Genomic DNA, 24,532 nt, shown 5'->3' on the forward strand with positions numbered 1-24,532 from the left:
TTTAAATCCACTCTATTTGGTGCAAACTTCGAGCCCTTGTGCCGTGAAGCCCAAGTGACGTCTCAAATAAATTTTATTTTTAATAGTTATTAATTAATTATTAATTAATTATTAATTAAATAATTTAATTAATTATATAAATAAAAGATAAATAAAAAAAATAATTATTAAAAGAATTACTTAATCGATTATTAAAACGATTAATTAAATTAATTAATAATTATAAATTAATTAATAATTATAAATTAATTAATAATTAATTATAAGTAATAAATAATTAGTAATAATTTAATAAATAATTAATAATTAAATAAATAATTAAATAATTAAATAATTTAAAAACGTTAATTTAAAGTATTTTATTAATTATAAAAAAAAAAACTATTAAAAAAGTTAATTAATAAAATATAAATAGTTAATACTATTAAATAATAATTTAATAAATAATTAATTAATTAATAATTTAAATTTAATTTTATTTATTAAAGTAATTTAAATTTAAATAATTTAAATAATTTATAAAATATTAATTTAAAATTTTTTATAATATTTAAATTAAGTAAATTATAATTATATATTTAATAGTAATTTTAAATAATTAAAGTTATTTAATTAAAATATTTTATTAATAAATAAAGCTTTTAATTAATTAAAAAGATTTTAAAGATTAAAAAGTATTAATATAAAGATAATAAATTATAATAAATTAATTATTATAAGTAAATAAATAAGATTAATAAGTTTATATTTATATATAAACTATTTAATTTAATTAATAAATTTAATTAACTTAATTATATATTTTATTATTTAATTAAATAAACTTTAATTAATATTAATATATATTACTTTAACTACTTTTATATATAAGTAAGTTAATTAATAATTAAATTTATTTAAAATTAAAAAGTTTTTAAAAGTTTTTTAAAAATTATTTTATTTAAAGTTTTAAAATATAAAAGATATTTTAATTAAAATTAATTAAATAAATATAAAATAAATATAAAATATTTAAAGGTTTATTTTAAAAAAGAAAACTATTAAAAAAAATTAAATTTTTTTAAATTAGTTTTTATATTAAAATAAAAGTTTAATATTAAAAAATTTTAAAATTAAACTTTTTAAATACTAAATATTTTAAAAACTTTTTTCTTATTTAAAGAGAGTATTAAGAAAAAAAGATTACTAAGAGTTATAATTATTATTAGATTATAATAAGGTGGAGATAATATTTTAAAACCCTTAGATGTACGGTATGGTGGTTACTTTCGGTGAGGCGAGAGTGCCTACTGATAACTAGCTATCTGTCTAAACGCACCTTCCTCCTTGCGACAGGGAGAGATGTAGGGAGTGAGGGAGTGAGGTAGGGAGGGCGGAAAGGAGAGGGAGGGAGGAATAGAGGAATAGAGGAATAGAGGGGGAGGGAGGGAGTGAGAGAGCGGGAGGTAGTAAGCGCTCTTTCCTAGTAGTAAGTAGCTGGCTGGTTTCGCTTCTATTCCGCATACTTCTGAAGACATACATGGCGCCTTCATACGGTGATTCATCTTACTAGTCCACAAAATCGAGGCATCCCGTAAGCAGCGCAAGGGGAAGACACACATACCCGCAGTCCTTAACGGAACAAGCGCGCACAAGAGCGGGATGTTCTGCATAAGGCTGAACCTATAGCCGCCCGGCTATTAGGCTTGTACCTGACAAGAGATAACCGGCGAGTCTTGGAATAGCTTGATTTCTCCAAGCAGCTCGGCAAGTCCGTTAGTGGCTTCAGCATGGAAATCTTGGCCACGTGCAATGATCCTTCACTTACTCGCTAAGTATAAGGCGCCTCCGATGTCCCCAGACAGTAATTATCTTTCTAATTCAGACTTCTAGTACTTTAAGAAGCCTTGATATCTCCGCTATTATTTTTAAAGTAACCTGTCTTCTAAAACTACCTAGGTAGCCAGCCATGCTTATATTACCTGGGTATGCATACTTAGTTGTCAGCCCAGGTGATGTATAAAGGCTGGCCCAGACAATGCCCACATTGTCGACTTAGGACTAGTCGAACCTAAATCCAAAAATGGAACTGGGGTTGACCAATTGCCTCGCCAGCTCGTCTCCGAGATTCTGGATTCTGACTCCCCACAAAGAGAGCTGTGCGACAAGGTGGCGCCATGGCTGGCCGTGATCACCAAGTTTGACGTGGGCGAGTGTGGTAAAAGACCCACCTCTCGCCGAGATAAGGGAGTGGGTTGATTCTGCGGTGGTTCCCATCGTGGTCGTTCCCGTCATGGTCGCGGTGGATTCTCGGACGAATTTGAGACAACGCGATTCAGGGGCTAGAGATAACGGAAGTGAGTATGGGGAGCTGGCGACGAAAGTTACGGGTAATCCCGTGCTTTTCAATGGAAGCTCGGTTAGAAAAAGGTCACGAGAGCGCCCGTGAACATCAAGTGATTATTATCGAGAGGACTGACGAAGCCGTTTGGGAAACATGGAGCCTTCCAGTCCCAGTCTCTCGGATCTTACGTACAGACAATGGATGCAATTGGTATCTCCACGATTCAAGACTGTAGCCCCAGAATTACCCGAGAACCGGCATTACTGCGGCGAGATCTATGGCAGATAAGGACATTCCCCCAGACTTCAAGGAGCCCAATTCAGGACGACCCGCTGCCAAGCCAACGCCTTGCACTGGCACAATACTATGTACTGAGTTATAGACTCGTGGCAAATCCCAGCCCGAGATACCGTGCAACGGTCAGTGGGCCCTGACCCCATTCGGCAGACCTACCCTGAAGTAAAGAGTTTGACAAACATGGACCCTCCCGGTTCTTGATTCCTCCCATGGGTTGGGACCCGACGAGGGCGGATCCTAGATAGGCCGTGTCTACTGACCCAGGAAGGCCGATACGAAAGCATCCGCATGCTTGTTAACAGGTGCAGTGGTATATAGCAGCATTGACCACGCTGGTTTTGTGAGACGCTCGTGTTCTCGTTGTCCCAATCCTCACCCCTTTCCTTTTTTTTCATCTCTCTTTTTCGCAGAATTTTGGGACAAGGCTTAGTTCTTCAGCCGCCCACAAAAGCCAGCCACCATGTACGGTATCAGTAGGAGCGAGACCGACTCGGACTCGTCGGGAAATGACAAGAAGGAGAAGGAAGTCGTCAATGTCCTCGAACCGGTCGCTTCCACGCGCGTTGCACGCATTTACGAGGACCCAAATGCATTGGCTCAGCCTGAAGACACACACGTTGGAGAGTTCGGCACAAAACGTGACCTGGTTCGTCAACCCTCCTTTGTCTTCGATTGATTGAGAGCCTCACATATCACTGTTCGAATTGGACCACTGACTCTTTTGTGCAGAAAGCTCGCCATGTTTCCATGATTGCACTCGCCGGTACAATAGGGACTGGTCTGTTTCTTGGCTCCGGCTCAGCGCTGGCCAATGGCGGTCCGGTCGGCTTCTTCCTGGGTTATACAATTGTCGGATGTTTAGTCGGCATGATGATGTACTGCCTGGGTGAGATGTAAGTGGCTCAGCTTTAAATGAGACTCGGGACAAACCTGCATGTAGTTACTGACAACCTTTCTTGACAGGACCGTCTTCGCCCCCAACATTGGTGGATTTATCGAAATGGGCAACAAATACCTTTCGCCTGAGATGGGATTTGCAATGGGATGCAATTATATCCTTCTCACGGGCTTCACTGTCCCAACAGAGATCACTGCGATTGGTCTTATGATTGGGTTTTGGGATGAATCTTCATCACACTTGGGCATATACATCGCCATCTTCCTGGTAGTCTGTGTTGCCACCAACTTCCTCGGTGTCAAGTGGTATGGTGAGGTCGAGTTCTTCTTCGCCTGCCTGAAGATCGCTCTCCTGGTCGCCCTGATCATGTAAGCATCAGCACCCTCATCTTCTCGTCAATGTTTCTCGTCTTTCAGAATCCAGCACCTCAGTATTCACAGGACTAACTTTACTCTAGCTTTGGCATTGTGGCCAATACAGGGGGCATCAATGGAGTCTACACCGGTGGGAAGTACTGGCGGGAAGAGCCCTGGAACGACGACTTCGGCGGCATAACTCCCGTGAACACCGCACGGTTCCTCGGCTTCTGGAAAGTGCTCACTCAGGCAGCCTTTGCCTATGGTGGCGTCGAGTCCATCGGAGTCATTGCTGGAGAGGCACACAACCCACGGAAGACAATGAAGTCAGCAACCAAGACCGTCTTCTACCGCATTGTCGGTCTGTATGTCACCGCGGTCATCATCATTGGCCTCAACGTCTCCCAGAACTCCCCCGAGCTCCTCAGCGCTGTCAGCTCGGGCGGACACACCGCAGCAAGCTCGCCGTTCGTCGTCATCTGCCAGCAAACCGGGGTCAAGGTAATGCCTAGCGTTATCAACGCTATTGTGATGACGAGTGCCCTCAGCAGCGGGAATGAGAACGCTTACGGTCTTTCCCGCACGTTGATGGCGTTGGCTCGTCAGCGCTCGATGCCTTCCGTCTTCCTCAAGACTAGCCGCGTCGGCACCCCGTATGTCGGTGTCATAGTCGCCTTTTGCTTCGGTCTCTTGGCGTTTCTATCCGTCTCCAACGGCTCGAGCCAAGCCTTCACCTGGCTATCGAATCTGTCCGCCCTGTCGTCGCTCATTGCCTGGACCTGCATCTGCTGCTGCTACGTGCGCTTCAAGGGTGCCCTCGATGCCCAGGGTATCGACCGCCGCAATCTCTCTCTCCGAGGATGGGCTCAGCCTTACATGGCGTACATCTGTATCTTCTTCTTCGTCCTTATCATCTTTTTTAATGGCTTTGCCTCCTTCCTCGGAGGTTTCAGCGTGGCAGACTTCTTTGCCAGTTACATCACCATCCCTGTCTTCGCCGTCGCCTGGCTTGGCTTCCGCCTCTACAGCGCAAAGGTTGGGAACCCTTCGGGTCTGACGCCACTCGACCAGATAGACCTCAGCCGTGGACCTGCTGCGGCACTGAAGGATACGAAGTATGACCTCGGTGCCAGGGGTCCTATGACATCGAGCAATTAAGGTCGAGGCTGGCCTGAGCCATTGCTGGGTTGTGTTTAAGCAAATGTAAATATCAAAAGTGCATTTATATGGATGAAAGGTTTAGAATAATTACAAAGAATTAAGCAAATTCACACTCATCTCAAGAAGTTTCTTAGTCCAGCCGGCAGCATAACAAACAGCCTTGAAGTGAATAACACCGTCATTATGTTGCAAAGTTTGTACCCTCCACAGCCTCTATAGTAGGGAGATTCCACCTTCAAGGGTCGAAGAAATACGGTGGCCGCCCACGCTTCCTCTCATCGGGCTGGATCTCCCACATCTCACTCTCCGAGAAATTATTCCAGTAGAGCGACGTAGGTGTGATGACTTGAGCAAGCCGTTTCCTCGCGCCTTCTACGTCCGAAGGCTCTCCGGCCTCTTTCTTGCGATACTCTTCCCTGAGAGCTTCGTATTGGTTTTTTTCCCCGGCTAATCCATGGCACGCATCTGTGTTTATGTTCAATGAGTTAGTTTTTGTACAACCAGGGTGGCCTTTCTTCCAAAAAGTCTGTTGGTTGGGTCGTTGAAACTATATGGAAAATATGTGCACATGTGCAATTAAGGTTCCGACAGCCGCCTTAAGCTTGTATGGGGCGAGTTGTAAAACAGAAAGAGGTACTTACACTGCAATGAATTCTCGGTCGTCTTTCAGGAATGTCTTGGCGGAACTTGAAAATATGGTATTCGGTCATGCCATTGTAAGCGTCCCACCGCCATTTATTCTCAAGGTTGACTTTGATCGGTAGTGGGCACTCTGTCGTAGGATCTGGACTTGGTGATATCAGGAATGCGATGAGGTCGTGGAACTGCTTCTCCGTTGGCGGCGTGAGCGTCTTGGACGGGTGCTGTCTTGTGAATGTAGATGCCATTGCACTAGTAACGCTCCCGTGATTAGTGTTCGTTCACACTGCAAACAACAAACAAATGTTCGACCTTTCGAGCGTCTAGGCTCGTCCCTTCATCTGTTCCCTTCCTTGCAGAAGGTCTGAGTGCCAGTATTGCTATAGTCAGCCAGAGGAAAAATGGATGCACCCACCCCGACGTCCCAGGGGCGTAGGTATGATGCTTATAACCGGTTGGCAGACCAAGCTGGGGTTTCCAACTGTTATTGCTTACCTGTTCCTCAGTCTCCCCGCGATCGAAGAGGACGACACCACCAAAGATCCACAACTCGGCCCAGTACCCCACAACGTCCGCCAGGCCTTTATAAAACCTCTCCGATTTCAGATACCAATTTGCATAGAATGGCGTAGGCGGCCCACATTTATTGCGTTCTTGTACGGGTGTGTTCTCGGGCAAGCTTGCAAGTTTTTCATCACGCCAGTGAGCCCACTCCGCGTGTTTGTGAATACCGTCGTCGAGCTCATAGAGATATACTGAAATGTCGTGACATGCGATTACGCATAGCTCTAGTAGCCGAAGTTTCCAGGCCTGAGAGCCTGGTACGGTACTTTGATATGCTTGAAGCAGCTTGACATCGATAGTGAGTCAAAAGAAGTGCACTGGTTTCAATTGGCAAGGCGATTTTACCTTAGGCTGAAAGTCCAGAGAATGGATGTCGGACTCCGAGCGAAAATGCTGAGTTTTCTCAAGGACTCCAAGACATAGCTCTCTATGTTCAATTACCGGAAGACCATCACGGAACCAGTGATCCTCTGCGTACGTGCTTGCAAGGGGCATCCCATCGACAATCTGGGCGAATACCAACTCGGCCACCTGAGTGGAAATGATATTCACTAGGCATTGCTTGAGGGGCTCGAAATGCTCAGCATCTAGATATTTGAGGACCATCCTGGCAATGGGAAGGGAAAGGAGTCGACAAGTGTGCAACGATGGCTCGGTGAAGGAGCGCGAGAAACATAGATGCGAAGTCGACGACAGTATGTGATGTTGCAAGTAGAACGCAAGCAACCTGATCTTCCAAGTTTTTTTTCTCTTTTCTCTGGGCGGGGGGGGGGGGGGGCAAGGCACCAACAGGCAATTAGGTAATAGGGGGCTGGGCCGAGGACAATGGCCACATCATATTCAGCTACCCAGCTGTGGTCATATTGGAGCACTCACAAAGTTCGATCTCTTTGTCATAGTAACTGACCTTTACATGGGGTCACACACCAAAGCTGAACAAATGTCACGAAATAATATGTATATATAGGGATTAAAATAAAATTATAATTATTAATAATGTATAACTAGCACAATGGGTAGTATCACTAGGGTTTGTCCAGACTACAGATCTTGGATTGCTGAGATCCCAAGGTCAGTACCCCCTGTCAGCTACCTAGGTACTTAGTATTTACTGACTGACCACAATACAACTCTGTTAGCCCTTGTCCTATGCTCTCCGTGGTTCTTGATATTGATGCTATTGCCATGGGCACAACACAAATTTCAACAGTGCAGGGTGGCTATCTCTTGTTGAACAGCCTAGTGTCCTGCAACCAATTGCCAAAGCATTTTGTAAATTGGCCTGGATAGAGTCGAACATCTGCTTGGTTCGGCATATAGTCAAATATTTGCTTGCTCTCTGGCGGGCGGGAAGCTTCAAAGACGTTGGCACCACATGTTGGCAAACACCTCCAGATACTACGTTCGACCCAACAGCAGCGCCGTGGGCCCTCAATATTCAAAGCCGGCACCACGCCGTACTATCACCGATCAACAACGTTTCTTGAGAGGGGGATTAGAAACGAAACCACCCACTTGAGAAGGCTGTTCTGTAGGTTCTTGATCCACAAACATGTTCCCATGAGGATGGCCGATTGCATCAGGTATTACCTCATAGAAGGCTGTCCCATAGGAGGTGGTTTCATAGGAGGCTATTCAACAGTCCTATATGAGGTTGTCCCATAGCATACTATCATATAGTGGGCTATCCTGTAGGAGGCTATCCTATAGGAGGCTATCCCATAGGAGGCTGTTCAGTTGTCCTATAGGAGGTTATCCTATAGGAGGCTGTCTAATAGACCTATATGAGGCCGTCTTATCAAAGCAGGCTATCCTATAGTAGGTTGTGTTGATAGAAATAATTAGGTGCCTAAGCACTTAAGTACTTCTGCATCGGTTCTATAAGAATTCTTATAAACTCTCTACACTATGCACTACTAGCATTTTTAGTTTCTCACAGGTTATAAGCCCGGCTAGCTTAAATAGCAGAATGAGCACCTTAATTAATTAATACTAGAGGTTCTATATATCTTACCCCATACCCACATATTAGAACACTAGAATTCATAAGAAATCTAATATCTAAAAATATAAATAGTTAAGTTATTAATTAAAAAAATTAACTATTAAAAAGTATTTATAAAAGTATGGTTTTAACTACCTATAAAGTCTATTTATATAACTAATTATAAATTTATATTATCTTCTTTCTTAAATAGATTATCTTTAATTTACTTATATAAATTATATCCTTTAATAATATTAACTAAAATACTTTTAAAATTTTATTCCTTCCTTTTAATCTATTAAATTTATTTTTATTAATTAAATTAAAATAATATAATAATAATATACTTTAAAGTTTAAATTTTAATTTAAACTAATTTAAAAGTTATTAAAATAAAAAAGAAAAACTTTAAATTTAAATTAAAAGTTTAACTTTATTATAATAAAAGTTTTAAGTTTAAGTTTTAATTTAAATAATTTTTTTATTTTTTAAATTACTTTTATTTTAATTTAAGGCTTAACTATTAAATTTAATTAAATTATTTAAATTTAAAAATTTTATATAATTAATAAAATATTAATAGATAAATAGTAATAATTAATAAAACCTATTAATTAAAGTAATTACTTAATTAACTTTTAATTATATTAATTTAATAATTTACCTTTTATTTCTTTTAAGTATTATTTTATTAATATATTATAAACTTTTATAAAATATTTATTATTAATATATATTAAAAAAGTTTATATTATTATATTTATTTTAAAAAATTATTAAAGCTTTAAAAGTATAAATATTATAAATATAATAAATAATAATTATTTATAAACTATTATAAAAGGTTTATATTTATATATTTATTAATATACTTATAATATTTAATTACTTAAAGTAAAGATATAAAAAAACTTTATTTTTTAAAAAAATAAATTTAATCTTTTAATACTTTAAGTTTAATTATATAATTCTTTATAATTAATATCTTATAATTAATTATTAATTATTTTATAAAAGCTTTTTCTTTTATTTTATAAGTTTTTATATATATATAATATATAATTTAAAAGTTAAAGAAGGTATTATTTTAAAAAAGAAAGTAAGGGTTATAATTATAAAACTTTAATATATAATTATATAATATAATTACTTATTAAATTAAAGTTTAAATATTATAATTAAAATTAATTAACTATTTATAAAGAATTACTTTCTTTAAGTTATTATTTATTTTTAATTTTATTATTTTTTTAATTTATTAAATATAATTAAATATAAATAAAAATTATAATAATAATATTAACTTATAATAATTTTACTTATAAAATAATTTATATTATTTAAAATTTACTTTTTAAAGTTCTAAAAATATTAATAATCCTTTTATTAATATAAGTATAGTTTTATAAATTATATTAAATATAACTTTAACTTTAACTTAATTAATAATATATTTAATTATTATAAAAATAAAAATTTTATTTATAAATATAAAGTTAATTATTTAATAAATTAAAAGTATTAATAATATAATTAAATTAAAATTAAAAGTATTAAATAAAAACTTTATTAATTAATATTCTTTATATTTTATAATTATTTATTATATTATAAAAGTAATTTTTAAATATTAATACTTTTTAAATATTTTATAAAAGTATTTTTAATTATAGTATAATTATAATTAAAATAAAGTTTTTAATAACTATTAATAAATTATTAAATTTAAAAACTATAAAAAAATTATTAAAAGATAGCTCCTACTTTATAAAAGATTTTTAAAAGTATTAATAAAACTAAATTTTATATAAATAGTTATTTAAAAGAATAAAGTACTTTTTATTTATTTAAATTAAATAGCTTTAAAAAATTAATTTCTTTATAAAAATATTTATAAACTATTTATAAATCTATTTTATTAAGTTAATATAATTTATAAATCTATTTTAATAAATCCTTTCCTCTTTTATTTAAAAATAAAAATAATATTTTAAAGATTATATTTTTAATAAATAAAATAAATAATTTATAAAAATATTAATTTTTAATATAATATATAATATAAATTCTATAATATTTTATAATATTTAAAAGTATATAATTTAAAAGTTAATTTATTTTAATATTAATAATCTTTAAAATTTATAATTTATTAAAATTATAATTTTAATACTTTAAATTTAATAAAATTAATATTATAAAGTTAATAAAATCTTAAATAATTTTTATTTTTAAATAAAGTATTATATTTATATATTAATAAACTTTTTTAAAAAGCTAATATCCACTCACCTAATAATTATATTTACTTATTTAATTCCTATTAACCACTTATTTAGTATTAATTTTTTTAAGTAACTCCCTTATATTTATAAGTATCTTTTAAGTTAATATTAAGAGACTTTATAGTATAATTTTCTTTTTTAATTTTTAATACTTTTAATATAAACCCCTTTTAACACCCCTTTTAGTACCCCTTCTAGCATACCTTTTAGCACACTTTCTAGCACCCTTTTTAGCGCCTCTTCGCCTTCACCTTCACCTTTACCTTTACCTTCGCCTTCGCTATTTAGTTTATATACATTTAGGTATTAACTAAGTATTTAAATACTAATTAAACACTAAAAGGTTAAAAGTTAAGAAGGTGAAAGTAAAGACTACATTCTTTCTAGCCTTTTAATACCCCTTCTAATTCTCTAATACTTTAGACTTTTAACCTTTTAGTGTTTAGTTAGCATTTAAACACTTAGTTAGTATCTAAATGTGTGCAGGCTAGAAGGTATGCTAGAAGGTGTACTAGAAGGTGTGCTAGAAGGTGTGCTAAAAAGGGCTTATACTAAAAGTATTAAAAATTTAGAAAATCCTAATTAAGTATATAGTTTTATATAGACTTTATATATAAATTCTTATATTAAATAAATAGTTAAAAAAAACTAAATAAGTAAATATAATTATTAAATAAGTAGATATTAACTTTTTTTTAAAAAGTATAAAACTAAATATAAAATAAAATTTTAATTATAAAAATAAAATAATAAAAAAATAATATTAATATAATATTTATTTATATTAAATTTAATTATAAAAGTAGCTATTAATTAAAAATTTTTATAATTAAAAGGTTAATAATAATATTTTTAATTTTATATTATTACTTTTATATTTTTAAAAATATAATAATTTAATTTTTAAAGTTATTAATATAGTTTATAAAGATATTAATTTATTTAAAATAGTTATTTATTAAGTTATAAAAATATTTAATAATATTAATAAAATTATAAATTTTAATTATAATTATTAATATAAAATAATTATAAATAATAATAATTTTATTAAATTAATAATAATATTATTTTTAAAATAAAAGTTAAAAAACTTTTATTTAATAAATAAGTTAGTTTTAAATATATTTAAAATAAAATTATAAATTATTAATTAAGTAAATATAATTAATATATATTTATAAAGTTATTTTATAATATTTATTTAAATAGTAATATTATTTATTAAATTATATATAAATTTATAAAGTTTATAAAAATTTTTTTTAATAAACTTTTAAAATATAATTAAAATATTATAAAAACTAAATAATATTATTAACTATTTATATAAGCTAAATAATATAATAAAAATAGTTTTTTCTATTATTTTAAAATTTAATTAAATATATTAAAAGTTATTTTTTAAGTTTATAAAAATATATTATTTATAACCTATTATATATTAAATTTAATTTATAATATTAAATATAAAATATATATACTTTATTGGTTAGCTTAGCTTATATGTAAGAAGTAGTTAAAATGGTGTGTATTTTAGTTAGAGGTCTGCTTAGCTGGGCGGTGAAGCGCTTAGTTAGGTTGGCTAAACCTACTAACTAAGCTTAGTAGTTTATATATAGGTATGGACCTATTAATCCTGCTTGCAATAATTAATTTATTACAGCCTATTATTCTTATATTAATACCTTTTTAGTCTTTTAAAATCTTCTTTTTAGCTAATTAAAAAGCTTTATTTACTAATAAAGTAGTTTTTAATTAAATTACTAAATTGCTTAGAATTACTATTAAATGTATAATTATAATTTAGTTAATTTAAGTAGTTTAAAAGCACTTTAAATTAATATTTTATAAATTATTTAAATTACTTAAATTTAAATTGCTTTAATAGGTAAAATTAAGTCTAAATTACTAATTAATTAATTATTTATTAAGTTATTATTAGTTGTTTACTAATTATAACTAATTATTAGTTAATTTATAACTATTAGTTAGTTTAGTTAATTCTTTTAGCGGTTAGTTAATTAATTTTTTTAATAGTTTTTTTCTTTTTTTTTATTTATATAATTAATTAAATTATTTAGCTAGTAGCTAATTAGTAGCTATTAAAAAGTAGGGCTTGCTTTAAATATAAATTACTATTTATATGGTTATTTAAATAGGGGGCTTAATTATAATTTATTTAGTTAATTGCTTTAATTGGATTAGTTGGGTTATTAAGTATAGTTTTTATATGGTAAATGTATTGCTACCTTATTTATATAGTTAGTTGCTTAATTTATAAAACTATTATTTATGTTTAAGGGTTTTTTAAAGAAAGTAGTTAAAAGGTTAATAAGGATGCCTAGCAAGTTAATAGGTAGGCTTAAATTATTAGTTATAAAAAAAATTGTCTAATAGGTAGAAAAGGCTGTTATAGCTATTTGTAGTTTAATACTTCTTATAAGCTATTATAAGAAAAAGGGTTTTATTATAAGAAAGTTATAAGACTTATTTAGTAAAGGGGTCCTATTTAGCAGTTAATTGCGCTTATAAGTATCTATAAATAACTTTATTTTCTTTAAATTATAGCACTTATAAGTATTTATAAATAGCTTTAATAATAGCTTTAAGTATATTATACTTTATTGTTAGAAGCTAGTTAGTAACTAATTAGTGTTAGTTAGTTTAGTTTATATATAAGAAGTAGTTAAAGTGGTGTGTATTTTAATTAGAGGTTTGCCTGGCTAGGTGGCGAAGCGCCTAGTTAGGTTGGCTAGACCTACTAACTAAGAGTGGTCCGTGCGTACGCACGGGCCCACTAGCCTTGCAGTAGCTAATTTATTGCAGCTTATTATTCCTACATACTTTTTAATATAATTATTTAATTAATAATAATTATAATAAAAATATTAAATAGTTTATTTAAATTAAATTTCTTTTTTATATATAATTATAAACTTTTTAAATATAAAGTAAAAGAATAAAAATTAAAGACTTTTACTTTTATAAATAAATATACTTTTATAAACTTTAATAAAATTATATATAGTTTATTTTTATAAAAAATTAAATTATTTAAAAAAAAAGGTAAAAAAGTTTATAATTATTTATATTAATATAATAAATAATTTTTAATAAAATATTTATATAATATTATTTTTATTAAATAAATTAAAGAACTTTAAGGTATACTTTTAATATAAGTAATAATTTAAAGGTTATTTATAAAAGTATTTAAATATTACTTTAAAAATAAAAGGAGGGTTTTAATATTTAAAATATAATTTTTATAATTAAAAGTTTTAACTTATATATTCTAAAATATTAATTTAAATTAATTAAAAGAGTAAATAAATAAAAGATTTTATTTTATATATAATATATTATTTATTAATAAAAATTATTCTTTTAAAAATAAATTTACTTAAAAATATATTATTAAAAATTATTTTATAGAAAATTATAAAATCCTTTAAAATTTATTAATTATAATAAATTTTATAATAATAAAAATATTTTTATAATTAAAAGCTAATATTATTAATACTATTTATTTATATAAAGTTTATAAAATATAATTTAAATTTTATTATTAAAAATTTAAAGTAATAATAAACTTAAAAGTTATAATTAAAAAGTATAAAAGTTATAATTATTAATAAATTAAATATAAAAAAGTTATAAAGTATTTTTATACCTTTATAAAGTAGTTTATTATAATAAAAATAAAAGATTATTAATATTTATTTTTATATAAAAGTACTTTAATAGCCTTAATTCTTTAAATAAATATTATTAAAGATTCCTTTAAAAATCTTTAACTTTATTATTATCTTCTATATAAAAATAAAGTTATAATATTCCTCTTTATTTAAAGTTATTTTTAATAAAGTAAACTTAAATATTCCTTTTAAAAATTTATTTTAAGGTAATTTTAATTAATTATTTTATTATATTAATTTATAATTATATTATATAATTAATTAAATAAATTAAGTTATTTATTATTATAAAAGACTTTTTTAAAGGTAATATTTTAATTAATTAATAAATTATAAATATTTTTAAAAAATAAGTTTAACTTTATAATTTTTATTTAATAGTTTTATTTATTATAATTAAAATAAATATTATTTTTTTAAAATTATAATAATATAAAATTAATATCTATTATTTATATATTATAAGTTAAGTTTTTAAAGGTAAAATAAATAATTTATTTATTAATTTATAAGTTAAAGATTATTAATTATATTAATATAATATTAATTAATTTAAATTATATAATTTTAACTTTTAATAATACTTTAACTAACCTTTATATAATAAAAAGAGTAGTTATATTATAAAATTAGATTATTATTTTAAAAATAATAAAAATCTTTTATTTAATTACTTTATTAATATAAATTTTAATATATTTAATAAGTTTCTTTATAACTATTATAATTATTAATTAAAATAATTTATTAATAATTTTAATATAAATACTTAATTAATTAATAAAAATCTTCTTAAATAAAATAATATAAATTATTATAAATTATTATTATAAAAATAAAAGTTTAAAAAGTATTTTAAAGGTATTAAATAAAGTTAATATATAATTTATCCTTATAAAATAAAAGATTAAAAAGTATAATTTAAAAGTAAAAGTATTATATTAATTTAAAATTTATATAATTATTTTTATAAAAATAAATTAACTTAATTTATTAATAAGTATTTATTTAGTAAAACTATTAAAGTTATTTAATAGTTTTATAAAACTTTATTTAATTATAATTTATAAAAGATTATAAAAATATAAAATTAAACTTATATTCTTTTAAACTTATTAAAAATAGAAATATTTATAATATTAAGTTAAAAGTTCTTTAAAAGAAAACTTTTTTATATTAAAAACTTTAAAAAAGTTAAATTTATTAAATAAAATTATTATAGGAAAGACTTTTATAAATAAATCTTTATTAATATTATAAGTTTTATAAAAGTTATATAATTAATATTAAAGGTTAATTATATTATTTTTATATTAATTTTAAGGGTTTAAAGTTATTAAAAGTTTATTATTAAAAGGTATAAGTTTATTAAAATAATAGTTTTATTTATTTTATTTAATATAATAAAAACTATACTTTATTAAAGTATATAATAATTAAATTAAACTTTTAATTAATATAATTATTTTAAATAATATAGGTTACTTTAATAGTTTTAAGTTTAATATTATATTTTTATTTAATTTTTTAAATTATTATTTATAGTTTTTATTAAGTTATAAAAATAAATATTTAAAGTATTAAAAGAGTTTATAAGTTTAATATATTAATTAATAAATTTTTAAAGTATTTTTAATTATAAATTTATTAATAAAAGTTTATAATTAATAAATATTTTTAAAAGAAAATCTTTTAATAAATTAATTTTACTAAATATTATAAAGTATTAAATAGAAAAAATTAATTAAAAGTAAAAAATTAATATAAAATAGTAAAATTAATACTTATTAATATATTTTTAACTTAATTATAAGTTAATTATATTAATAATAATAATATAAAAGAAAAGTATAATATTTATTATTAAAACTTTTAATTAATTTAAAGAATATTTATTTATAAATAATAATTATTAATAAATAAATATTATTATTATTTAATTTAATAAGTAAAGTTTTTTTTATAATTATTATTATTATTAAAAGTAATTTAACTTTATATAATTAAAATATAAATATTTATTTTAAGTTAAATAATAATTAGTTAATAGTTATTTAAAGGTATATTTAATAGTATTAAAATTAATTATAATTATTTTTATTAAATATAAAGATAAAATAAAGTTTTTTTAATAAAAATAATTATTTTTATATATCTTACTTTATACCTATATATTAGAATATTAGAATTTATAAGGAATCTAATATTTAAAAGTATAGGTAGTTAGGTTATTAATTAGAAGAATTAGCTATTAAAGGGCGCCTATAAAAGCGTGGTTTTAACTGCCTGTAGGGCCTGCTTACGTAACTAACTACGGATCCACAGTTCTTTACCTGCTTAGTCAGGGTTTCTTACTCCACTATACCCACAATTAGTTAAGGTAGCAAGTTCGATCCCTAGAGCAGTCGAAATATCTCATATAATATGCCTAGAAAAACTTAATATAGTGCCTAGAGTATGGGGGTGTGTAAGAATTCTTATAAACTCTCTACACTGTGCACTACTAGCATTTTTGGTTTCTCACAGGTTCCTAGTAAAGCACTAGGTACTTAAGCTTACATACTTAAGTAGCTACATACATATGTTAGTACCTAGGTTGGTATGTAAACAGTGAGCACCATGCATGAAGTTCTCTAATCAAGGCTTCAAGCCCTTTGATGGTAGGAAGATCAAAGAGGCCCCGTTGTCAGTAATATGTTGTGGTAGTCTTTGTATGAAAACATTGGAATACACTGAGCGATATACACTCCAAGTTAGACCTATACCAGCTGTGGTGCTGACATCCATTGGACAGTGGGGACCCACTTTTGACCGCACCCGACCATCCGAGTCGCCCGGACTGGATCAGGCTTGCTAAGCCAACACCGCACCACACCACATCCCAAACAAATCATATCTTGCCCTGGACTCCTATTTATTATGTAATCAAATGCGGCATCAGAAAAACAAATGAAGGCTTTGAAATCATTTCAAAAACAAGTAGAGGCCGAGGTATCAGTATAATGCAATGATATAAATATTGTCTACCCATTCGACATCAGACGGAACAAAGCTTGGGAAGAATTGATGACAGCCCTGGAGCAGTTGAGCCATCACCAGAACTAATACTCCTTCCTATCGTTGATCTACAGTAAATGTTCAGTACGCGATTTTTCATTTCAGAGGAACCGAATCATTCACCCAACTTCCAACTAAAAATGTCCAAGATCGTTACCGTCATCGGTGCCACCGGCATTCAAGGAGGCTCGGTCATCAGGGCGCTTGTAGACAGCCCAGAATACTCGCTGAGAGCAGTCACACGCAACACTGAGAGTCATGCTGCGAAGGAGCTTGCAGCTCGCGGCGTTGAGGTGGTTGGGGCTGACATCAATGACGTCGGGTCCCTCCGGGAGGCCTTTGCTGGCAGCCAAGCTGTCTTTGCTGCGACCAACTTCTTCGAGGCACTCCCAACACTCGGAATTGAGAAGTCGATGGAGATGGAGACCCGTCTTGGCAGGAATATTGCAGACGCAGCGGCTGCGACCGAGTCTCTGGAGCACTACGTGTGGTCCACCCTTCCCAATTCCCGCAAGAACACGGGCGGGAAAGTCGTGGTCCCCTATTACGAAAGCAAGAACCGTGTTGACGACCATATCAAAGCTCAACACCCACAACTGCTGCGCAAGACCACTTTCCTCTGGCTTGGTTGGTACGCGAGCAACATGGATTACCCATGGTACAGGCCGAGCGAAGTTCACACAGCCGGCGACGACAGGCTGTACGTCCAGCTGCTGAGCGTATCGACATCAGTAAAGATCCCGGTTCTCGGTGATGAGAAGGTGAACCCGGGCCTTTTCGTGCGAACCATCCTCGACCGCCCAGACCTGACCCTCCCAGCCAAAGTTGTGGCGGGCATGGACGAACAGCTGGCGCTCTCGGAGATCGCGCGAGTCTACGGCGCTGCACAAGGTATTAATGTGCGAAGCGTGCAGATCACCAAGGCGGACTACGAGAAGCTCTGGCCTGCCTGGGGAGAGCTGATGGACGTGTCGCATTCCTACATGGAGGTCATGGACGGCAAGGGCTTCACCAGCGTTGATGAGGACGTCCTGTCTAAGGAGGATCTCGGGGTGAAAGGCCTGATTGGGACGGCGCAGGCATTTGTAAAAAGCAAGACTGGATGCCTCTGATTGAAATAGCACCAGTTCTAGTTGACAACTCGGAGGATCATAGCAGTATACCAGTATATTCGTGGTGTCTGAGTACTTCAAAGTTGTCGCCCGCACTCACATACAAGTCAACGCCACCAATCTCTAGCACATATGGAAGCACGTAGGGTATCAGAAGAAAGGACATTGAAGAGAACGGAAGGACCGAAACCTGCCACTAGTACCTAGGTACCAAGGAGTATCACTTCACGACGGATCAACCTTGCCCGGTACCGGTACCTGTGCACACTCGCAGTGATGGCTTCAAAGTCTTGGTTATTAGTCAGCAGCTGAATTGTCATCCATTACCGTCAGCACAGAACCCTTCTTGTACGTCTTGCGCCCTTGCTCTGACATACCCCGTAGTCTGGTCCTAATCTACTACCGCTTACGTGCCGGGGTTGCCGCTTTCGCTTGCCCTCCCGTACGTGAAACACCAGCTCTAGCGACACTTGTTTTGAACATCGAGAGCCATCATCAACATCACCACCACCTAGGGTAGGTATGTCTCTACGACGCAAGTCTTGCGACGCATGTTAGTCTCACTGTTATCTTTTAGGCTCCATGGCTGGTGGCTGACAATTAGAAGGCTTCAAGGGCCGACGGAGATGTGATCGTGGGTACCCGACGTGCAGCACCTGTCGGCGTACCAAGAAGAGCTGCCATTATATTTATGCGCCAGTACCTTCTGCCAGTCTGCCCGATGGCTCACGGGACGCACCTGAAATCTCTGCCTCCCAGACAGACGTGTCTTCTATTCACAATGGTAGCGATCAATTTGGTTCGACTTTTGCTCGGGGACTGCCGGTCAGTGACGCTGCCAGGGCGTTGAGATCAATAAACAAGTCTATGAGTCTGCAAGTGAACTTGATTCGGTCGTCGACTTTGTCGGCATCATTGAACATGCCGCCAGCATGGCCAAAGTTAAACATCCCAAGCTTCCTAGGGTGCCTCGGCGAGGTGCAGCGCGTGGAAGGAAGCACAGACAGCTGGAGCTGGGTCATCGGCGAGCTCAAGCGCTGCCCGCGCGACCTTGCTACTCGCGGCGAGACTCTTTTCCTGCACAAGATCCTCTACTTTAATGAGATGCCAAGAGCCATCCGGGCGGCGTTGGGCCACTCTGCGGCCTTCTGCACGCTAGAAGAGGATAAAAGGCACCTCCTCTTCCGTGCACTGGACGCCGAGGTGTTGGAACTGATCAGAATGGATGCAGGCGAGGAGGTCGTTGGTACAAGTAATATCAGCGGCAAACCCAGCGGATTGACTCTTATCGACGAGTTGGCGCGGCTGCAGGCCTTCACGCTGTACCAGATGATACGGATGTTTGGTGGTGGACTGGAGCAGCGCTTCATTGTCGAGCAGCAGCGAGATCTTGTTACGACGTGGGCTCTGCAGCTGCTGAGGCGATCGATGTCTGTGCTCGGTGGCGCCAGCCACCATGAATCGAGTGTTCATCACGGTATGGGCAGCTGGCACACCTGGATTTTGGGTGAGAGCATCCGTCGGACTGTCATGGCCATCTATATGTTCTATGGTGTCTACTCACTAGCGAAGAACGGTTACTGTGCCGAGCTGCCCACGCTCGCCAAGCTCCCCGTGTCAAAGACGCCGGCTTCGTGGTATTCAGAGGCTGCTTACATGGCCCAGGGACCAAGGGATGAGGAACTGCAAACATTGACGTACGGAGAATTCACAGACTCCTGGACAAATTCGCCACCACGAAGGGTGGATCAGTTTCATAAGTTTCTTATAGTGCCGTGTAAGGGTCTAGAAGTAATTGTATAGTGTCTCCTTCCCTCCTAGGTATGAGGCTTGAAGATACATAATTATATTTTAACTAATATTTCTCTGGTGTGGATTCAACACTGACAACTGATTTAAGCTAGGGTTTCTAACTATGAGTACTATGTGATCCTTGACAAGGCTTTATAAATCACCAAGATGTGACGCTAGCAGCCCTTTTGCATGCTGCGACCACATTGTTCGGCATACTCAGGAAAGGCGAATGTGATGCATCGAATGTGACCGTGTCGATTTGTACTCCCAGAGCCCTGGCGTTCTTGACCATTTTCTCCTGAGCAGCCAAAGGGATCGCGTTGTCTTTCTCACAAAGAAGATAAGTGGTTGGGATGTCTTTGTATGCAGGGTACGTGAGCTTTGTAAAAAGACACCTATAGCTGTGGTGCGACAGAGTATCGACAGACTTCTTTGCCTCATCAGCGCTGAGGTCGTTGTAGAAAATTTGCTCGGGTGTGTCGGGATCTATGCGAGTCTCGTTGTCTGAGAGTATGAACCATGGCAGTGGCTTGTTATCAAGCATATCAAAAAGGGACACACCTGGGAGGTCGAATCCAACGTTAGTCAGTACTTGATAATCCGTGAGCTCTAAGCCCAATGGCAGGGTAGCCCACCCTCGCCTAGCAGAAAGGCACAACAATAAATCAGCCTCGTCACGCCGCCTTTCTCCCCAGCGGCATCCCTGTCCTTTTTCCCCAGGCCACGGCAAGATTCCGTCCCGACGACACCGCCATAGCTGTCTATATCATTAGGAATTAGCCATGGAGGAGTCCAAGAAATAGCTTTATAGGAATATATCAAAAGGTAGTCATAGCCTGTATCAAGATTTACAGACCGTAAAGTCTTTGTCCTATAGGCTGGAGGTGGAGTATGTTGATCCCTGGAGGGGAAAAGATTATATCTAGAAGCTGCTCACGCATGAACACGACCACGTCCTGGCCCCTGTCGACCTCCTCCGCAATTATCTGACTGAGCTTCTGAACGTCCGGACCGAAGTCGTCAAGCGGTGGCGCGGCGCCACAGCTCGGGAGGTCCACGCTTCTCACGGTGTACCCAGCGGCTTTGAGCGGGATCGCCACGAGGTCCAACGCCGAAGCCGGGTGCCACGCGCCGGGGACCAGGACGAAGGTCGTGCTCGACGTCATCATCGACAGACGCTCAACGCTCTCTGAGAAAGATCTTCGCAGGCCTGTGCAAATGGTAAATCCTCTTGCGTGTTTGGCTTGCAAGGGGGTTTGCGGCGGCGATGCGGCGGAGGGTTGTATTTACTGAGTCAGGATCGGTCACAATCAGGTGGTGATAGACAAGAAATGAGACCTCGTGCTGGAAAGATGCTCGCCATCATGCTGTCCATTACCCCTCATGGGAAAGACATGACTTCTTGAATCCAGTGCAACCACCCCCTTGGCCTCAATGCTGACACTCGGTCTGGGCATGATCGCGGAAAGCGCACCATCAACGGTAGTGCTGTTGCTAGCCTCAACTCCAAGGCGGCCGACTGTTGGAATCTTTTGCGTGTCTGACCAAATACACAACCACCCCAGGGTAGCGTTCGGATAGAGGCTATAACGACGGCTCAGCGTGTCGGGCGTGGGATCAATAGAAGCGAAACCCGCTTTGCACATAGCCACGAAGGCTCAGATCTCTGAATAATGGCCTTTTCGGTAGGCAAGCGCTGCCATTTCCTTGCAGCGGGCACATTTCATAATAGTGCGTGGCTTCCGCACTGCTCGCCGGGACCGACGGCTTGGAACATCAGTTTGCGTTACAGTCTGTCTGGTCCGTCTTGATGCGAATCCCGGGTTGGACAACTCGAAGAGTATGCGTTTCACATGGCTGACAGATCTGCAATAGTCGGACGGGTGCGGGGATGACAGCGCGCCAGATGGCAGACATTGGACTAAGCATATACGGGGTAGCATCGAGGGCGAACCACGGTTTATTGGTCTATCACGGTCGGGGCTAATCGTCTCTCATTCAGTGCTTGTGTATAGTTGCTGTCGTAAATTTCAAAACCTCGCTCACTCTAGTCTTTGGGTATCTCCAATTACTCGTCAAGTCTCCTTTTAGGCGGCTAAGCCATGCCATGGCTCGGTGGTACAATCTGATCAGCCTCAAGGCTTCTCAGGCGGCGGCGGTGCCCTTCTCTGGAGACTCCTCGGGCCAGACGTTGTAGCCGAAGGTGTCCTTCATGTTGACAAAGCGGGTGTGGCGGCCCTTGGCCACCTGGTTGACGGCCTCGAAGTCTCCGTCGGACAGTTCGGGCACCTCGAAGTTGCTCTCAATGCGGTGGGGCGTGGAGCTCTTGGGCAGCACGACGTAGCCCCTCCTCAGTCCCCAGGCCAGCAGGACCTGTGCCAGGGTATGGTTGCTACGCTCAGCGACCTCGTTGAGGGTCTTGTTGGTGCGCACCTTCTCGCCAGTGGTGGGGACCTGGTCCTGGGAGCCCAGGGGGGAGTAGGCCTCGGGCAGGATGTTGTTCTCGAGGCAGAACTTGACGAGCTCTTCGTTGGGCAGGAAGGGGTGGATCTCGATCTGGTTGACGGCGGGCTTGATCTTGGCGAAGGACAAGAGCTTCTTGAGGCCGTCGATAGTCCAGTTGGAGACGCCGATGGCGCGGGCCTTACCGGACTCTGCCAGCTCCTCCATGGCGCGCCATGTGGGCTCGGGGTTCTCTGTGAGCTCCTTGTCGATGATGTACTTCCCGTCAGGCCCGAGCTTTGGTTGGTAGTCGTCGGTCTTCTCCGCGGCGATGGGCCAGTGGACGAGATACAGGTCGACGTAGTCCAGGCCAAGCTTCTTGAGAGAGTCGTTGAAGGACCACCTGAGGTCCTCAGGCTTGTGCAGGTGGTTCCAGACCTTTGTGCAGACAAAGATGTCCTCACGCTTGACGTCGTGGTTCTCGTTCAGGAACTCGCGGATGGCCTGGCCAACCTCGGCCTCGTTCTGATAGAACCAGGCGCAGTCCAGGTGCCGATAGCCGACCTCGAGGGCCTTCTTGGTGGCCCTGTAGCTCTCGCCCTCGGAACCCTCGCTGGCGAATGTGCCGAAGCCCAGGCCGGGGACCTTGACGCCGTTGTTCAGGGTGAAGGTGAATTGTGGTGCCATCTTGCTGTGATTTGCTCTGCAATATCCTGCCGGGGGGGGGGGGCGGAATAGGAAAGGTTGCTGTCTAAAGTGTGAGTATGTATGTATGTATGCGCTGTCACATGCAGATGCGCAGGAGGCAGCGAAGGCTTACCTTGATAAGTTGTCAAGTCTTGGAAGAGGGTCGATCCGAGAAAGCAAAAAGTCGGTCTGGCGTGTAGGCGGGATGTGATGTGACTGACGTCCAGGTCACAAACAGGCAGGGCAGCATTGGCGACCAAGGACCCTTCGGAAGTCTAACGAGAACTGAGCATTGATAAGGCCTGGCTGGAGGTGCGATTGCATCATCGGTGGCCCAACAGAAAAGTCAGCTCCCAGCTCCCAGCTCTCAGGTCCCAGCTCGCAGGAGGAGGGCCGGCAGGGGCCACGACCGCACAGTACGTACGGCAGTGCCAGGTCATTCCCATTGTACGAGTCGCCAGTCGCCACGGGCGGCTGATTTGTTGCCGTTACTATGCAGTTCTGCTAATTTTTGCCAGGCGTCGCACCGTCTCCAGGGCGGTCGGCGATTCCAAGTGGATATTGTCGTGGGTCAACCTTACGAAATGGTGGTTTCAGTTGGTTGTGCTTGAGTCACTTGTACGTCGAGCATGTGAAAGGGTTCAACGTGCCGCAAGGATGGACCAAGAACAGGAGCTTCTCGGTCCCTGTGTGGTCCCCCAGGGGTGCAGTAGGTACGTACCTAGTCTCGGCAGTCTCGGCGGGACCAGGACGGCAGGCAGTGGGCAGTGAATGGGGGGGGGGGTATTCCGTAGGGAATTAGGAAAGGAGGGAAGGAGGGAAGGAGGGCAGAGAGGTACTCGGTACCCGACGTGCAGCCACACGCGGCGTACGGGATACGTCCTCGAAAAGTCCTGGGTACTTATGCGGCAAGCCGTCCGAGGCACAGAGGGGTTGAGAGGCGGTTAGCCAAACCGGGGCGACGATCATGGATCTCACTGCAAGATATCTGGGACTGATATGGAGCCTGCCCGAACAGATCGGAAGAGATTTCGCAGCTGGCCCGGTTTTGTGACATCACCCAGCCCATCTGCGGCTCCGCAGCGCTGCAAGGAGGCGGAGGGTTTGCGGAGGGTTCTCGGCGGGACCTGACGGCCCTTTTCCGGGTTGCTGTTCCCAGGGCAGCTCGGACTCTCAGGGCAGCCAACCAGAGCCGCCCTGCACGCTTCTTGCAGTAGTCCAAGTTT

General features: G+C 36.1%; 5 protein-coding genes across 5 annotated transcripts; 3 read left to right on the forward strand and 2 right to left on the reverse strand.

Annotated features, from left to right (window-relative positions):
- Nucleotides 1-3,080: 3,080 nt before the first annotated feature.
- Nucleotides 3,081-5,032, forward strand: KVR01_002322 (uncharacterized protein; the record flags this gene model as incomplete). The annotated part of the gene is made up of 4 exons (XM_044789182.1): nucleotides 3,081-3,266; nucleotides 3,350-3,513; nucleotides 3,584-3,886; nucleotides 3,976-5,032. 4 exons carry the CDS (start codon nucleotides 3,081-3,083, stop codon nucleotides 5,030-5,032), a joined length of 1,710 nt encoding a protein of 569 aa, XP_044647337.1.
- A 12,379-nt stretch (nucleotides 5,033-17,411) lies between these two features.
- Nucleotides 17,412-18,383, forward strand: KVR01_003386 (uncharacterized protein; the record flags this gene model as incomplete). Its single annotated transcript, XM_044782198.1, has 1 exon — nucleotides 17,412-18,383. One exon carries the CDS (start codon nucleotides 17,412-17,414, stop codon nucleotides 18,381-18,383), a length of 972 nt encoding a protein of 323 aa, XP_044648401.1.
- A 736-nt stretch (nucleotides 18,384-19,119) lies between these two features.
- KVR01_002901 (uncharacterized protein) lies at nucleotides 19,120-20,186 on the forward strand (the record flags this gene model as incomplete). Its single annotated transcript, XM_044794372.1, has 1 exon — nucleotides 19,120-20,186. Exon 1 carries the CDS (start codon nucleotides 19,251-19,253, stop codon nucleotides 20,184-20,186), a length of 936 nt encoding a protein of 311 aa, XP_044647916.1. The 5' UTR covers nucleotides 19,120-19,250.
- A 148-nt stretch (nucleotides 20,187-20,334) lies between these two features.
- KVR01_002313 (uncharacterized protein) lies at nucleotides 20,335-21,346 on the reverse strand (the record flags this gene model as incomplete). The annotated part of the gene is made up of 3 exons (XM_044791502.1): nucleotides 20,335-20,738; nucleotides 20,813-20,938; nucleotides 21,115-21,346. 3 exons carry the CDS (start codon nucleotides 21,344-21,346, stop codon nucleotides 20,335-20,337), a joined length of 762 nt encoding a protein of 253 aa, XP_044647328.1.
- A 976-nt stretch (nucleotides 21,347-22,322) lies between these two features.
- Nucleotides 22,323-23,306, reverse strand: KVR01_003808 (uncharacterized protein; the record flags this gene model as incomplete). The annotated part of the gene is made up of 1 exon (XM_044785775.1): nucleotides 22,323-23,306. One exon carries the CDS (start codon nucleotides 23,304-23,306, stop codon nucleotides 22,323-22,325), a length of 984 nt encoding a protein of 327 aa, XP_044648823.1.
- Nucleotides 23,307-24,532: the final 1,226 nt, after the last annotated feature.

This window comes from Diaporthe batatas (genome assembly GCF_019321695.1).
Source record: "Diaporthe batatas strain CRI 302-4 chromosome Unknown Contig00003, whole genome shotgun sequence".
In the NCBI taxonomy this organism is placed as follows: domain Eukaryota; kingdom Fungi; phylum Ascomycota; class Sordariomycetes; order Diaporthales; family Diaporthaceae; genus Diaporthe; species Diaporthe batatas.